The following is an 18,194-nucleotide window of genomic DNA, read 5'->3' as shown; positions in this document are numbered from 1 at the left end:
TTTTTTTAAAAAAAAGTATCCAGTGTTAACTGCCTAGATTTTCTTTCTTTCTTCAAGAAGTTCAGTGTAAGGTGGAATAGATGCGATCACACTCCGTTCCCAATCGTGGTCCATTTCGCAATCAATCAATCAATGTCTCTATGCTTGCAAGGATACACTGTAAATCGGCCGTTTTAATATCTCTCAGAGGACCTTCTTCGTTTTCTTTCTCCTCCTTTGGATGTTGACTCAATTGTTTGGCTAATTCTTTTAAGTCTTCATTGGAAAGTGGTTATCACGGCTCTCTAAGACTTCTGTCACATCTTCAGCTGTAATATCATACAATCCCACCTCTCGCGCAAGCTTGGTAACATCTTCAATAACATTCTCCTCTTGCTCTAATTTCTCAAAGTCGTGCATAAATGCTGGAAGAAGTTTTCGCCATGCTCCTTTTAAACACTTTGCTGACACGTTGTTCCAAGCTGCCTCAATCCTTCAAAATATCGAATGACTGCCAACAGTCTTTAATAGTTTTTCCCAAAGTGTCCAAGACTCTTACCATTTCCATAAATGTTATAGGTAATAGGCTTTGAAGATTGATATAATCCCCTGATCCATCGGTTGCAAAAGCGATGTTGTGTTTGGGGGCATGTAAACAACCTTGACATCTAATGGTGTTCTTACTTCCAAGGCATTATCCAAGAGAAGCAATGCCTTGGCTGGAAAATCATTTTCTTTACTGAAGCGAAGCACGGTAGGACAAAATTAATTTGTGTACCAATCTATAAAAACGTCTTGTGCAACCCAAGCTTTCTCGTTCCATTTCCAATAGACTGCAGCATGGCTTTTAGACCCTTTAAGGCACATGGTGTCTGTGAATGATACACCAACACTGGTTTAAGCTTCAAAGTTCTGGAGACATTTGCACCCAACAAAAGCGTAAGTCTATCTTTTGCAGCTTTAAAACCTGGAGCAGAACGTTCTCCACAGGAAATGAAGGTGCGTGATGGCAATTTTTTCCAGTAGAGCCCAGTCTCATCAATATTAAAAATGAGATCAGAAGAATAACTTCCTTGTTCTACACAGTCTGGAAATTCTTTAGGAAAAGCAGCTGCTGCTGCAACATACGCACTTGCCACCTCACTACATAATTTGACACTGTGGCACTTACTTTGAGACTTAAATTTCATGAACCAACTTTTGCTTCCTAAAAATGTTTCTTCGCCTCCATGTGTCTTTTTAAGATCCTCAAAAATTGTTTTTGCTTTCTCAGTTATAACAGCCTGCATCAGAGGAATGTTTTTCTGATTCAAGTCATCCACCAATAATGATAATAATTTTTCCATTTTTTCATGAAGTTTACCCCTGCTATAACGTACATGTTTTGCATTTAGTGCTGCCTTAGATTGTTGCGTAGACTGTTTTATTCTATCTGCATTTTTCATAATTGTAGTAACAGTCGATGGAGGTAAGTTCATACTTCTACAGGCATTAGCACGTGTCTGCCCATCTTCCATTCTTCGAATCACCTCCATCTTCTTTTCAAGTGTGATCAATTTCAGCGCCTTCTTAACACCAAGTTCTGCTAATTTTTCTGCACTTGTTATCAGACATGGTATGTAATTACTTGCTTTATCAATTTAAATACGTATGCATGTAAAAAAAAATTAAATAGAACAATTAGGTAGATTCAACATTAAAACTAGGTTTGATACATATACGTCGTAGTAGCTCGGTAAACACTCCAACACTAGAGTGCCTGTTAGCGTCGTTTCTCAGTCAACCACACTACAGTAAGAAAGCATGCGCAGGCAACCAGCATTATTGTGAATCAGAGTAAATTGAACTGGCATAAACCGAGGGCTGCCTGTATCATGATTTTATCATAATATTTACTTTGTCTGGCACTGTCATGTGCTTAAACAGATGCTTTCCTTTCCCCCCTTCTTTTGTGTTATTATCAACACTATAGCAAAAAAAAATATAAAGAATAAATAACTAAATAACTATGCATATATATGGGGGGGGGGGGAAGAAAGAGAGGGAGAGAATATAATTTACCTGCAACTGTATTGTATTTTGAACCTGTTCTGGTAGGAAGCGTAACATTTGAATATAACAGCGCATTAAACCAAGACTGGCCAATCTGAAGAGCTCACTTCCAGCATTGCCATATGCAAAAGGTTCCACCATATATATAACCAATGCTGGTGGTTGCTGTTCATCCTCTTGGTCCCAGGGATCTTGGGTGCTAGTACTACTAGCAGGAACACCACTGTTGCCACTACTAACAGCACTTTCAGTATGATTATCTATAATCAATAAAAAAATAACAAAACATACAATAATCAAGAAAACAAAACAAAAAAACTTTTAAAACTTAGCAGTAATTCTTAAGACAAAAAAAAAAAAGCAAAGTTTGCAAGACCTTTGCTTAACTAAGACTGCCCGCACTTTCACATTGCTTAAAAATAGCATTAACTTAACATTTCGTCCCATAAAACAAGGCAAACTAACAAACATACAATTAGCAGATATAATACATGCTACAAAGAAGATATGCAGTCTAAATACATTTCTACTAGATATATATATAATTTTTTTATACATAACTACCATTTTCCGGCTTTACTGGATAAAAAAAAAAATTCCATAGCTTGCCATCAGTATACTAATGTACTATATGTTTACATCCTTTTATGAGTGGTAGAAACACACATGAACACAAGCATTTTTGTTGGAGTTTTAATTTTATGTAATTTAATTCAAGCTCTACTGCATGCAGCTCAGCAGTATGGTTGGTACATTCTGCAGGATCTGATAGTTATCATGCTATCTGGCAAAAAAAAAACATTAGACCCCAATAGAGACTTTCTGATTAGATATAATCAATTATAGATCTTGTTCTTCTGTCATTCCAAGTATATTTATTTAAATTCTTTTTTTGAAAAAAGTATTGGCTATTTTAAAATTATTGAAAGTACAGAAGTAATAGTTCTTGAACATTTATTATTATTATTATTATTGTTGTTGTTGTTCCGGCAATTCCAAGGAGTCGACAGACTCATCGAGGGAGACCCTAACATCATGTCAAGAACAAATATTCGACATTCACACAGTATCTATCATACCTTGCCTTGAACTCATTCATGGTCGTAGCACCCACAACAGACTCTGGAAGCTTATTCCACTCATTCACTACTCTCCAAGTAAAAAAACCTAGCTCTAACATCCTTGTCAACCACGCTCTTGCCCAGCTTCCATTCATGGCCCCCTAGTCCACCCACCACCAGTCATATTTTCAAAAATATCTTCTGGATCAATCTTATAAAAACCCTTCAGTAATTTGAATGTCTCAATCATATCACCCCTCCTTCGCCTATCTACCAATTTCTGCAACCCACAAATCTTCAACCTATTCTCATAAGGTTCATTCCACAGATCTGCTATCATCTTGGCCACTCGTCTCTGGATCCTCTCCACTTCGTCCCCATCACGAAGAAACCCTGCCCATAACTGGGCACAGTAGTCCAGATGGGGTCTTATCAATGCTCGATACAGAGGAACAACAACTTGTTTGTCTCTGCATGTTAAAGTATTATTCAGAAGCAAAGTGATTTGGTGAGCTGTTTTAGTCACTTTTGCAATGTGCCCCCTAAACTTCAATTCCCTATCCACCAATACTCCCAAATCCCTGGCCTTATCAATCTCCTGGAGTACGGTTCCACCAATGCGATATACTGCTGCTATTCTTTTCACCCCAAAGTGCATAACCTTACACTTTGGCACATTAAATTGACATCCATTTTTCCTAGCCCAGTCCTCCAAACTATCCAAATCATCCTGTAAAATTCTGACATCCTGTGCAGTCATAATTGCTCTACCCAACTTTGCATCATCAGCAAACAAGTGAACACTTCCTCTCAGATCCTTTCCTATATCATTGATGAACAAATTGAAAAGCAGTGATCCAAGAACAGAGCCCTGTGGCACTCCACTAGTCATAAGCCGTCTTTTAGACTCCACTCCTGAATAAACCACTCTCTGGTATCTCTCCTTCAACCACCCTCCTATCCATCTCACCAACCCTATATCTATCCCCATCTGCTCCAGTTTACTGATTAGGGTTCTATGTGGTATCCTATCAAAAGCCTTGGCAAGGTCCAGTAGTATTACTGTAAACCCATTACCCCCTATCCAGTTCAGCCGTCACTGTGTTATAAAACGTGAGCAAGTTACTGAGGCATGATCCACCCTTCACAAAACCATGTTGTCCCCCATACAATATCCCATTTTCATCTATCCAATCCTGTATTCTTTTCTTGACTAATTTCTCCAAGACCTTGACAATGATTCCTGATATGCTAATCGGTCGGTAATTTACAACAGCAGTCTTGGAACCACCTTTATGCAGTGGAACTATTTTCCCCCTCTTTCCACCCCCTTGGGACTAACCCAGACCCGAGACTCAAATTAAACAAAATGGTCAAGGGCACTGACAATTCTTTAGCTGCTTCTCGTACAACACGAGCTGGTATACCATCCAATCCCACAGATGTATTGACATTGAGGTTATGCAATAGACTACCCACCTCCACTTCACTCACCACAATTTCCGTATAATCTACTGGTACATTCGTTTCTGCAATGTCACGACCTGGATGATATACTCCTGCAAAATGCTCACTCAGTAACTCAACTATATCAACTGATTCAGTTACCTCCCTACCATCGGCATTCTTTAAAATCATTCTGCCATGTACATTTTTCTTTTTACTTGCTACATATCTAAAAAACTGTTTAGGTTTCTCTTTAGCCTGCATGGCCAATGTTCTTTCGTAATCCTTTTTTGCTTTTCTTACCACACTCGTTACCCTTCTGGCCTGCGCTTTATACCGTTCGTGTGCCTGCCGGTCACCTTTCTCCTTAAATTCCCTCCATAGTTGTTTCTTTTTTTGCAGTTCAAGCTTAATGGTGTTATTCATCCATTTAACCCCTAGTTGATTTATTATTCGGACTCTAGGTATACAGTCAGCCATTGCTTCATGCAAACACTTCTTAAAACTCCCATGCACTATCGACTTCTAGTCCTTGCAGTTGTACATGCCATGGCACTGAACCAATCAAACTCCTAAGCTTGTCATACTTTCCAGCCCGATAATTCCACATGTACCCTGTCTTAATTGAAAATTCTACACCTTTAGCCACCTCCCAAGTCAAGACCCTATGATCACTCTAACCGATTGGTGGCAACGTGGTCATATTTGTTACAGCCAAATCCTCAGATGTAATTACAAGCACTCTCTGACCCCTAGTATTTTCCATTACATGCTATCGCAGATAGTTATCCCTTAATAACTGCATAACATCCAATTCCTTCCTCCCATGTGTCCTCTCCTCACTCCAATCAATGCGACCATAGTTGAAATCTCCCATAATAATCACCCTCCTTCCACTCATTTCTTCTATTTGCTTGTGCATACTGTCACCACCATCTTTTCCATCACCTGGTCTATAGCAGCATCCAATTGTATATTTAGTTCTGCTAGCCACAATCTCACACCAAATGGCCTCAAATGTGCTCTTTTCTCTATCCTGCAATTCAACTTCTATTCTCCTTGGCTGCAGCTCATCAGCTATCATCAACAATACTCCTTCCCCCATTTTATTCTCCCTGTCATTCCTGAACACACTATACCCATCGCATTCAATCCCACTAGCTATATCATCTACAGTCAGCCATGTTTCACTAATACCAATAACCTGTGGTCTGGAAGTGCCAACCATGGCCAAAAACTCTTCCTTCTTGTTCCTAATACTCCTAGCATTAGTGTACATGAATTTAAGACCCCCATTAGCCCCAACCCTACCTTGATGCCTTATATTAACTATCCCATTCTGATTTGTTGTCCTTATTTGCTCGGGCATATTATATTCATTCTTACATTCAACTGCCTCCCTAAGGACTGTATATCTACCCCCCCCCCTTAATACAGGGTGTTCGGGATAAATTTTACATATTTATAATTAATTATATTTTTCCGTAAGTTACATGTATTAACACACACTTCTCTTCATTTAAAAGTTTGGACCCTTCTTCATTCATATACAAGATGTCAGAAAGGATGGATAGCTGGAACCCACCTGAATCATGGAAGAGAATAACTTGTATCGTGATGATTCGTGCCCGCCATCAAAATAAGGATATTACGACTGCTGCCCAATGCTCCCTGAATACAGTAAAAACAATCAGGCATGAACTAGAGACTTGCAATGGTGACTACGAGGATGTAGCAAGAAGAAAGATCCCTAGCAGACGATCTGATTGCGTTCGTACAGCAGAATTCCTCGCAAATCTGCAGGAACAGGTGTTGAAGAACCCTGGCATTGGAATTCGGGCTTTGTTCGTGGAGTTGCTAACTGTAGTCAAGCCCTGGATAACAAGGGTAGCCAATGGTAGGCCGTTTGTATGGCAGCAGGATTCGGCCCCTTGCCACACCTCTGGGAAAAGTCAAAAATGGTTGTCTGAAAATTTCTACGACTTCACCAGTCCAAATGTTTGGCCTCCAAACTCCCCAGACCTTAATCCCATGGATTATTTTGTATGGGGTGCAGTTGAAAAAGACACCAATCGCACTTCCAGTAATACAAAAGCCCAGTTAATGGATAAAATTAAAACAGTTTTTGCGGCCCTTCCCAGGGAGACTGTAGCATCAGCTTGTTCGAGGTTCCGAAGCAGAATTGAAGCTGTGATCGATGCTAATGGTGGTTATTTTGAGTAAATCTTGTTGATAGTATTGTAATTAACTCTGCCTGTAATGTTTTTTTGTCAATTCATTAAATTTAATAGATACAAAGAAGATTTTCTTTTTCCTTACGAAACTGTCAAATTTATCCCGAACACCCTGTAAATCTAGTTTCCCTGAATTTGCACATCCACCACATTCAGCAACACTTTCTCAAGTCTTCTTACACCGTAACCATTCAAATGCAAGCCATCCATCTTATATAGATCCTTTCGCCCATCGAACTCACTCCACACGTTCACAAATTCCACACCACTCGTCATACATAACTCACGCATAAAGTCATTCGCAAATATGGCCCTCCTTTTAAACATTTCACTGTCATACCGTGGCAAAAGACTAATCATTCTAACTCTCTCACTCTTTTCTTTTGCTACCTCAAACATCCTGTGCGCATCCCTTATACGCGTGGATAGGTTTATGTGTTTGTCAAAGATTTTTGTAATAGATTTCACGGTTTGATATGAACACAGATGATTAAGAAAATAACTATATATTAACTTTAAAGCTAATATTTCGCCGGTATTATATCCAGCATCTTCAGAGTGCACAACACAACACTGTTACACCGGATTGTGGTTGTTTTGCATTTGTAACAAACTTTGTGTTGTGTGCTCTGAAGATGCTGGATATAATACCAGCGAAATATTAGCTTTTAAGTTAATAAATAGTTATTTTCTTAATCATCTGTGTTCATATCAAACCATGAAATCTATTACAAAAAAGTTCTTGAACATTGTTATTCATGCCAATTTCTCCACATTTTCCTAAGATCTTCTGCTATTAATATGTAGTCATTTTTATTACGTTTATGTAACTGTTTTTGTAGTTCCTCATAAAATTATTCGGAATCCTCTTTCCTACCTTCTTCAGAGGCATATACTCCCATGATATTTTAGTAGCTTCTATTCGTTTTTAATTTAACTGTTATAATTCGATCATTTACAAAATTGTACTTTCGTATTCCATTTTTCCACTTATTATTAATTAAAATGGCCACACCACTAGATGTGTTGGTCCACTCTATTATATAGCATAGTAAAATCATCTATATCTTTTGTTCCCTTTAAGATGTTCCCTTTCAAGAATATATATATATATATATATATATATATATATATATATTCTTGTTTTTGTTATGTATGTTTTTGTAGTTCCTCATAAAATTGTTCGGAATCCTCTTTCCTACCTTCTTCAAGGGCATATACTCCCATGATATTTTAGTAGCTTCTATTTCTTTTTAATTTAACTGTTATAATTCGATCATTTACAAAATTGTACTTTCGTATTCTATTTTTCCACTTATTATTAATTAAAATGGCCACACCACTAGATATGTTGGTCCACTCCACTATATAGCATAGCAAAATCATCTATATCTTTTGTTCCCTTTAAGATGTTCCCTTTCAAGAATATATATATATTCTTGTTTTTGTAGTTCCTCATAAAATTGTTTTCCTACCTTTCCTAAAATATACTCCCATGATATTTTAGTAGCTTCTATTTCTTTTTAATTTAACTGTTATAATTCGATCATTTACAAAATTGTACTTTCGTATTCTATTTTTCCACTTATTAATTAAAATGGCCACACCACTAGAAACTCTGATATGTTGGTCCACTCCACTATATAGCATAGTAAAATCATCTATATCTTTTGTTCCTTTTCAAGAATATATATATACAGTAAAACTCCTTTTTTTACACTTTCCAGGGGACTGATGGAAAAAAGTGTAAATAGCAGGAAATGTAAAAAAACATTAAAAAAAAGGCCAAAAGATGACTCGCATACTAGCAGTATATGAGTCTACATACTAGATTACAAAATTTATTAACTGAAAATAAATGAATTTACAATTACGTACATTTATCTATTTAAAAATATCTTTAATTGTTGATTTTGCTTTTTCTGCATTGTTATAAGTTCCACCTGCCTCTCCACAGTGTATAAGGCATTAAATGCCCCATCATATCCTGATGCACTTGCAATATATCACCTCAAAACAGAGATAGCTTCCATTGCTTCTTTACTAGTAGGGAAGTAGGCTCTTGATCACAGTCTTCTTCAACCACTTCTTCCTCTTCTTCTTCACCAAGGTGGTTGGAAAGGGTGTCTTCTACACTTGATACCATTGATCTGATCACATCAACATCAACATAGTCTTGAAATGAGGAAGCCTCATCCATCACATACCAGTTGTTGGGCTCTGACATATCTTCTTCTTCCTCCTGTAGTTGTTCCTCCTCTTCCACAAATGTAACTCCTGCCTTCCGGAAACAGTTGGATATGGTTTCAGTGGTAACGTGCAACCACGCTTTGGCTACATAATGCATGGCATCAAGGACTGATATGGTGATTTGTTTTGGGTCCATACCATTATCATGCATAAACACAGCTTTTTCAACAAGCATTTTTCTATATTTCATTTAAATGCATGGATGATGCCCAGATCTGAGCTGAAGCTCACTTGTACAATTAGGGGGAAAGAACACTAATCTAATGTGTCTGAGCAGCAGATCTTTAGGGTGTGCAGGACATTTGTCTAGCAGTAGTAGTATAATTTTGCAGTTATTTGCTCCCATTTTAGCATCCAGAGCATACATGGTGGATGTGAAGATGTTCGTGGTCATCCATGCTGTGATGTTGGCATCATACTTAGTAGGCTGATTTTTCACATTCTTAAAACACCTAGGCTTTTTTAATTTACCAATTACCAGTGGAGGCAATTTTTCTGATCCATCAGCATTGACCATGAGCAAAACAGTTACCCTCTGCTTGCTGAGTTTTCCACTGTGACACTTCTCTCCTTTAAAACACAATGTTTTACAAAACTTGGCAAAATGTTATAAAAGAGCCCAGTTTCATCAACATTGAAAATATTTTTCGGTTCGTAGTCCTGAATAATAGTCTTTAGTTCATGTTTCCACTGGTTTACAGTTTCCCCTGCAACACTATTACTTTCTCTACACACTTGATTATACACAATATTGTGACGAGTCTTAAAACGATCAATCCATCCATTTGACGCAGTAAAACTATTAATTCCTAATCGTACAGCAAATTTAAGAGCTTTCGCTCGGAGTATAGTACCATCAACTGGAATATCCAATGCTCTCATAGAAACAAACCACTCCGCCACAAGTTTATCCAATTCATCGTATGGCAATGTCCGGATATACTGTATTTTCCTTTTTTTTTTTGACATAGCACCAGATTGCTTTGCATTGAGTTCAATGCTTGACCTGTTTTTTATTATTGTGTTCAAAGTGGACACGGAGAGTCCAAGATCTTTTGCTAAATGCACATATGTTCCGGCATGCCAATCTACATGTCGCAGAATTGCCATCTTTTCTTCTACCAAAATACATTTCTGTGTTTTTTCTCCATGTTACTAACATGGATAATCCACCACAGCAACTTGAAAGCAACTTTCACATGCTAAATTACGTAGCAGAAATTCTGCAATATCAATTCGTACTGTGAATGAAAAATCACGGTATCGCTCATCACTACTGCAAGCGTGCAAATCACCGTGATGGCAGAAACGAAACTACAGCTGAAAGCAACGCCATCTGGAAACAGAAATGCGCAGATTTCCGCAGAAATTGATTTGAATGAGAGGAAATCGATTCGAAAATCAGTATTGCCACCCGGAAAAAAAATGCAAATCATGGGAAAAAACGTCCACATCAAGTTGTTAATGGCGGGAAAACAATATATCGTAAAAATAGGACTTAAGACGGGACCAAAGGAAAATGACGTAAATGGCAGGAAAACGTACATTGCAGAAACGTAAAAATGGGGTTTTACTGTATATATATATATATATATATATATATATATATTCTTGTTTTACACATCATACTTGTGTGTGCATGTGTGAGAGAGAGAGAGAGAGAGATCAGAAATTTTATGATGTTGATCTAATTGAATCCCTATATAGTTATTACCTGCAGATGAAATTTATAGTTATTTATTTTGTACTGTTACTGTGAGACAATTATCTAAAAATTATTTATTATAAAAATTAGCTAAAACTAAAAATTGAATAATAAATTAAATATTAAATCTTCACTATTTTCTTCTTTCCTAAACTAAATTATAAACTAAATTAAAAGTAGACTTTTAATCTTATACACATTTTAGACTGATAAAAATTTTATCTTTGTTATTTTATTACATTTATGCAAATAAGTAATTTTTATTGAAATAGCAGAAATGAACTCATTGTCACAATGAGTCTGACAACTTCATGGAGGGGGTAATAATAATAATAAATAATAAGAAGAATAAAAAATTATAGATGACTAACAATATAAATTTCAAGTCCAACACCATTCACAAATTGCTGCACATCTGGACTGTTCAAACAATACTGAGTAATTTTTCTGCCACATAGTTGGTATGTATACCCCTTGTGTGATGTGATCCAATGTCAATGCTATAATTCATTTTTTAAGCCTCCTTGGTTTAAGGTTTCCTTGCCTCAATCAAGTTACAATCATGCATTCATCTGCTATTAATTGCTCTCCAAATTCTAAAAATCACCCTGACCTATCAACTTTTTTTTTTTTTTATCTCTGAAGTGTAATTATTTGCACTTCAAATATCCAAATAGCATAGGTGTCATCCTCAGTGACTTTAATGCCTGCAACCAGAACTAACCATCCTTTTCAAATTCCACTTACCAATCTGAAAGCAGCATAGGAAATATTTATTGTAAGCAATGATCTAATGCAAATTATCCATCTACCAACTAGAAAAATCAGATAACCTTTTCAGTCCTCTTTCACTCTGTTATTTCTTAAACAGTTCTATTTCCAAGTATAGTGTAGAGATCATCTTTCCTCTTGGTAACATAGACTTTAATCTTGCAAGTTCCCTCTCTAACAGAATGCTATAAAACCCTTCAGCCATTTTCAAACTTGAGTCCCTTGCTGCTCAACTAGCCTCATTCTTAAAACAATGCAACAAATGAGAAACCACAATCAACAAATGTCAATCTGACTCCAAAAAAAGCATGTTTGTTTTGCAATTATGGCTATGAGGCCAGTGTGCGATATCTATAAACTATGTGTTCTTTTAGGTAGTTTGCCTATTTTGGAGAGGAAAAAACCCCACCTCAATAGGAGACCACTAAATCACTGTCGCTTGAAGGGTCCTTATAAAGGTTCTTTAAATTCTAGACAAGATTCAAATTCAGGTGTTCTGACTAAAGGGCATCATCATGGTAAGGGCCAACTTACAAAAAAGCTTTCTAGTGGCTTTTGCAAGGGATAATAGCATACTTTGCTTTAAGCACAGTGGCCATCTTTTGTAAATCTGGTTATCATCTCTTCCTGTTGTATCCTGTCATACCAGAAACATGTGCCAGATGCTTCTTGTTGTCTTTCGCCAGAAAGACATCAGAAGAATCTTAAATAACTTGGACATCAAAACATTCTTCATGGGTACAGTTGCGTTCAGAAGTTATGATCCAAAAATACTCGACTACCATAAGCCCTACCAGTATCCATAACCACCAGTATGGATACTGCCCACTCTAGATTCTCATTAGATCTCCTAACCTACATTACACACTTCTGGATATGATATGGAAAGATCCAAAAGAATGCTGCTCTTGACATTTCAAGAACATACATTAGTCTGTCACTGAGGCCTAGTCAGAAAATTGAACGTCTCCAATACTTGCCACTCCCTGCAAATAGGTAGTGAATTTTCTGTCTGGTCTGTTGCTGCATGTCAAGATGGATGGCTTCAGACTTCCTCATCAATACAAGAATGACAATGACCTTACTGCCCGCTTTATTTCTCTTATATATAAATTACCTTCTCTCACTAACCCTACTTATAATTTTGCTGATGATAGTATCTGGCAAACCTTGCAGTGCCCAAACAATTCAAGCTTCAAAATCCTCTATGACTAGTGCCTTAAACACAGACCTTCATGCCATTATCTGATAGGATGCAGATAGCTTAGTCATGTTCAATGTAATGAAAACACAATTCTGCCTTTTTTTTTCTTGCAAAAAAAGATCTCAATTCACCAACAATAACAATGTTACCAAGAATAACATACAAATAAACAGACCTCACACTGCAATTTATCTCCAGCCTTCACTGACATAAACATCACACAACATCCCTTTTTGCTAAAACACTAGTTTTCACATTTGAGGGCAGTGCACTAAGGACGTTTTTAAACATTCTTAATGTTGCCCACAGGAGAGCAGTCGATTTAATCCCTCTCTCATTGATTCACTTCATCCACTATCTCACAGACAGTCTGTTTCAGCCTTATATATTTTTGCAATTATGGCTATATCATCTCCTTCCAGGAGGTTGACTACCATGAGACTCCTTTAAAAAAGGAGTCTGTCCTTTTTTAATATCAATCTATTTGTAAGAGTGGAAGCTGAAACATAGTGAAAGCTCATGGTAGTCAACTTCCTGGAAGGAGATGATATTAAGCTCAGTATGTAGTACCATGGAAATCTGAAGCATTTTCTATTCAGTAAACAATATAAAACAAATTACAAACATTTGTGTTTTTAATGATATATATATTACCTGTCAAATTCATTGAATATCTCATAAATAAAGAAAATAAAACGATTTTCTTCTAGAATTTTATATGTAAAATAATTTAAAAGTAAGAATTAAATCTTAATTAACATAACAAGTGCAGAAGCAATAGAAAAAGTGCAGATCACATTTCAAACATATCTTGTAAATATTACATTATCTTGTAATGATACACAATTTTTTTTTTTTTCTATTATACTAGAATCTGAAGAAATACTTATTAAGGATAATTAATTTTTTCAATTTCTAAAATAATACTTGTCAAAATAAGCTAAAAGACATACCTGATTCTACTTGTTTAGAACCAGTAGGATGTTCTTTATCTATATTTTCTGGTGTTGAGGGTGGTCTTGGAGAAGCTGCTGGTGGTGGTGGTGGTGGTGGCTTGTCAGGAGGTTTTAGTGATGGTGGAGTTTCCAGTAGTGTTCTGTCTAAAGGCTGGGTAGCTAAATGTGGAGCTAAAAGAAAAAAAAAATATTACAATTTGGAAACTATAATTTTTTAACTGCTTTCTAATTTTTCAGTTATAGTCATTTAATTTTCTTAAAAAATGGGATACTAAAATACTTATGCTACAATGCTACAAATCAAAATTCAAACATAGTTTTTTAAATAGCAAATCACAGCCATTAAATAACTTATATAATTAATGATAAATGACAGAGCTAAGGAAACATATGCAAAGTATGTGTATATATTTCATGGGTGTGGAAATGGCAACATAAACAATTTGATATAATTTTCAACTTTGTCAGTTTTATTTAGAAACAGAACTCTGGTTCAAAATTATAAGCAAGAGTGTGATTGAGTGAAATCAAACCAAAATTTGATGACTATGACTGCAGAAAAATAAATCTACTCTATAATATAAAATGATAAGGCTTGTTTTGTAATGTTTTTTGTCAAGTTATTTGAAATGTTTTGAAACTCGGGGCTACCCTGAGTGTAGAGTCTTTAAAATTCGAGTCATCAAAATTCAAGGAGAACAAGCCTACCAGTCCAGAACTCAGTGGGTTGGGCACCGTGGTGTGTGTGGGGGGGGGAACCCCTTTCGAGTTTTCAAAATTCAAGCCCTCCCCCCCACACACACCACGGTGTGTGTGTGGGGGGGCGTAGGCATCTTGGGGAGGATCTCCCCCTAGTAAACATATAAAATAATAATAGTAATAACAAATTGCCACACTTTTCATGCAAGACATATGACATGGTATAGAACTATGCAAAACACATACCAAAGTCTAACCCTCAGTGTATCTAATACCATGTCAAAAAGTCATTAAATGAACTGTAACAGCATCCCAGCATCCTCTTTGGCAATACATTTCACTCATTGACTCAATTCTCCATATATTGTTGGCATAGGCATGATATCCCCCCCCCCCCCCCCGACACACATTAACAAGATTTCCATATATTCTTTAAGACTAAGAATTATTTTTGAGTCTACTTAATTCTTCCCCCCAGTATAAGTTTCGCAGTATAGTAGCTATGCTATTGTAAAATCTCGCCCGATAAGTTAAATGATTTAACTTTATCAGGCTTGGTTTTACAGGGGTTTCAAACACATGTATATATAATGTAAAATGTGAAATTAGAATAATATTTAAATAATACCTTATATTCTTGTAAAGTACATAAAATAATTCCTGTTGAAAGTTGTATGAAAAAACTAAAGAGGGGATTAAACAAAATTAGGAAAATGAATCAGCAAAAGTTTGCAAGGTCTTGCGAACAAAAATAGGTGCCTACATTACAGACATTCGAAGGGAGAGAGTCAAAGTGAAGTCATCATACCACAAGGCAATCTCGAAACCTCAGTATTGAAACAAAGGATTAGTGACATATTTAAGGGGACTGAGAGGGAACAGAAGGGTCCTTTTTTTTTTTTCTTTTCACTTCCCTTCTCGGAGGATCCAGTTCTGAGTAAGGTAGAATTAAGGTGGAGTTAGTTTAAGTAAAGTGATAAAGAGTCATATTAAGAGCAAATATTAATTTAACAAAGGTACATTCTAAGATATATTTCAAGGTAATTATAATAGAGTAATTGACTTAAGGCTTACAATCCAAGTATACATAGACATTAACAACGGCTGCAGTCGACAATAAAGATAACAAAGAGAGATTATAACACTACTGCTATGCATTAAATCATCTTCTTGCTCCACAGCTGTGACTAACAGCTTTCATTTACTAGTTCCTGATATATTGAACAACATAACAGTGTTACACAATCCACTGCTTTCACTGATCCAAGTAGTGTAGTGTGTTTATAACACACAGAATGAATAATCTGATGTAGCATGATCAAATAGTCCTGTTTCATCAATATTGCAGGCATCATCAGCACTCAATTTTTGAATCAAGATTATGTAATTTTTCTAACACTCGTTCTGTAGGTTACTGGATGACCTAATTAAATGGCATTGTGTCTCAAATAAACAGACCAGGCTGGCATATATGCCGGCCTGGTTGGTGCATCTACTCTCCAGCCAAAAAAAAGGTTGTGGGTTCGAATCCTGCGTGGGCATGGATGTTTGTGGGGATACAAGTGGTGGTAGGCAGTAGATAGTGTTGATGTAGTTGGTGAAGAGTTGTAGAGTATGTGCACTTCCTCGATGAGTCTTTGGATTCCTTGGAGGTTTTATGTAATAGTAATAACATTTTCTAACACTACAAGTCATATAGGTTACTGGATGGCCCAATTAAATGGCATTGTGTCCCAAATAAACAGACCAGGCCGGCATATATACATATGCCAGCCTGGTTTGCGTATCCATTCTCCAGCTAAAAAGTTGTGGATTCAAATCCAGGCGTGGGCATGGATGTTTGTGGAAATATTAGTGGTGGTGGGCAGTAGATAGCATTGGTGTAGTTATGGTTAGTTGTAGTTGGTGAAGAGTTGTAAAGTATGCACCCTCTCTCGATGAGAGGCTTCTTCTATACCGACTGAACTATGGAGATTCCGTATATCTTCTTATGTATCCTAAAAGAAAAAGAACAAATTATTACAATTTGATGAAATATGGTGGTTAAAGGGCTTTAATATACGTTCTTTCTTGTGGTTATATCAGTTGCTTTAATATCATTTTTGTTCTAGGTGTTTATCAGAATTTTTCAGCCTCCTCCACGTGTGTGTGTATCAGTGGCGTCGCATGCTCATTTTGGTTGGGTGTGCAGTCATGGCTTATGCAACATGGGCTACAAAATTCACATCGGTTTGACCATATGATTGCATTTTTGTCAATGTATGAAAGTTTTAAGAGTATATAGTACATCAGTGCTCATCTTAATTGGTCTAATGCAATTAATTGTAGGATAACTTTGAATACTTATCAATTAATTGTAACCAAATCTGCACAGAATCGGGGACAGTGTGTTTGTTTTAAGATACTGTATATTAGAAAACAATAATGAAGGTAAATACTATATTTGGTTGGTATATTTGAATTATTCAAAGGTGTAAAATTTGGAAGAGGAGAACGAGGATTACCTCCTTCAACCACAATACTGTTTCCCATTGTAAATATAGGCAAAAAGTTATAAATTTATTAAAAACTTGTCTATATTATATAAAAAAATTGCCTACCACATCAGTTCACACTTCATGCATGCAAAAACAGATATGAGTAAATATTCAGGGTGTGCTAGGTGTGCGGTGTTCATCAACCAAATAGCAATATCCCTGATATTATATTTTTGCATTTATTCCCATTAATTAAAAATTGTTTCGAAACTTTGCATGATTCCTAAAAGTAAACACAATATACTAATGTTTAATGAAGAGGACACTTTTCAAAACATAAACATTGCATCACATTTGTGTTCATAGCACAGGTGTGCATTCAAAACACATACACCTTTGAGAACTTTGAAAAGATGTACAGATGGTGTAGCAGGTCAAATTTTTAACATTCTAGTAGTTTTAAATTGCTCAGAAGGTGAGCTCTGAGACAATAGCACCTAGAGGTTGTGATTTGCTGTTGTGTTAATCAATCCAATTGAAAGTTGTAATTTGTTATGATTTGCTGTTTTTGTTTTCTGAGTTTTATCTGTTTTGCATGCACATGAAATATGAACTGACGGTGGGCAAGTTTTTATATATAATATAGACAAGTTTTTAATAAATTTATAACTCTTTTGCCTATATTTACAATGGGAAACAGTATTGTAGGTGAAGGAGGTAAGCCTCGTCCTCCTCTTCCAAATTTTACACCTTTGAATAATTCAAATATACCAACCAAATATAGCATTTGCCTTCATTATTGTTTTCTAATATACATTATCTTAAAACAAGCACACTGTCCCCCACTCTGTGCAGATTTGGTTACAATTAATTGATAAGTATTGAAAGTTATCCTACAATTAATTGCATTAGACCAATTAAGATGAGCACTGATGTAATATACACTCTTAAAACTTTCATACATTGATAAAAATGCAATCACATGGTCAAACTGATGTGAATTTTGTAGCCTGGGTCACATAAGCCATGACTGCACACCCAACCAAAATGGGCACACGATGCAACTGACACACACACACATGTGGAGGAGGGATGAGAAGTTTTGATAAACACTTAGAACAAAAATGATATTAAAAGTAACTGAAATAACCACAATAAAAAGCATATTAAAACCCTTTAACCACCATATTTCATCAAATTGTAATAATTTGTTCTTTTTCTTTTAGGATACATAAGAAGGCATGGAACCTCCATAGTTCAGTCGATATAGACAAAGCCTTTAGGTCGGGAAAGACCTGGGTTTGATTCCTGTCCATGATGTGAGGAACCTTTATCTAGTCTCTTTCGACTAAAGGTGAGT

At 36.2% G+C, this 18,194-nt stretch overlaps 1 protein-coding gene across 1 annotated transcript in view; it reads right to left on the bottom strand.

The window, feature by feature from the left end:
- Positions 1-18,194, bottom strand: part of LOC150092894 (mediator of RNA polymerase II transcription subunit 13-like) — a 557,023-nt gene that overhangs the window by 107,809 nt on the left and 431,020 nt on the right. Inside the window, exons 19-20 of the mRNA XM_090414065.1 lie at positions 13,656-13,829; positions 2,041-2,291 (exon numbers count right to left, since the gene is read on the bottom strand). Coding sequence (XP_090270191.1) covers positions 2,041-2,291; positions 13,656-13,829 — 425 coding nt within the window. The remainder of the gene's footprint in view (positions 1-2,040; positions 2,292-13,655; positions 13,830-18,194) is intronic.

The sequence above is a fragment of the Typopeltis vanoorti genome, chromosome 24 (genome assembly GCF_054136105.1).
Source record: "Typopeltis vanoorti isolate ZY-2024b chromosome 24, IOZ_Tvanoo_1.0, whole genome shotgun sequence".
Taxonomy (NCBI): Eukaryota; Metazoa; Arthropoda; class Arachnida; order Uropygi; family Thelyphonidae; genus Typopeltis; species Typopeltis vanoorti.
This window is presented reverse-complemented; position numbering and strand designations above follow the sequence as displayed.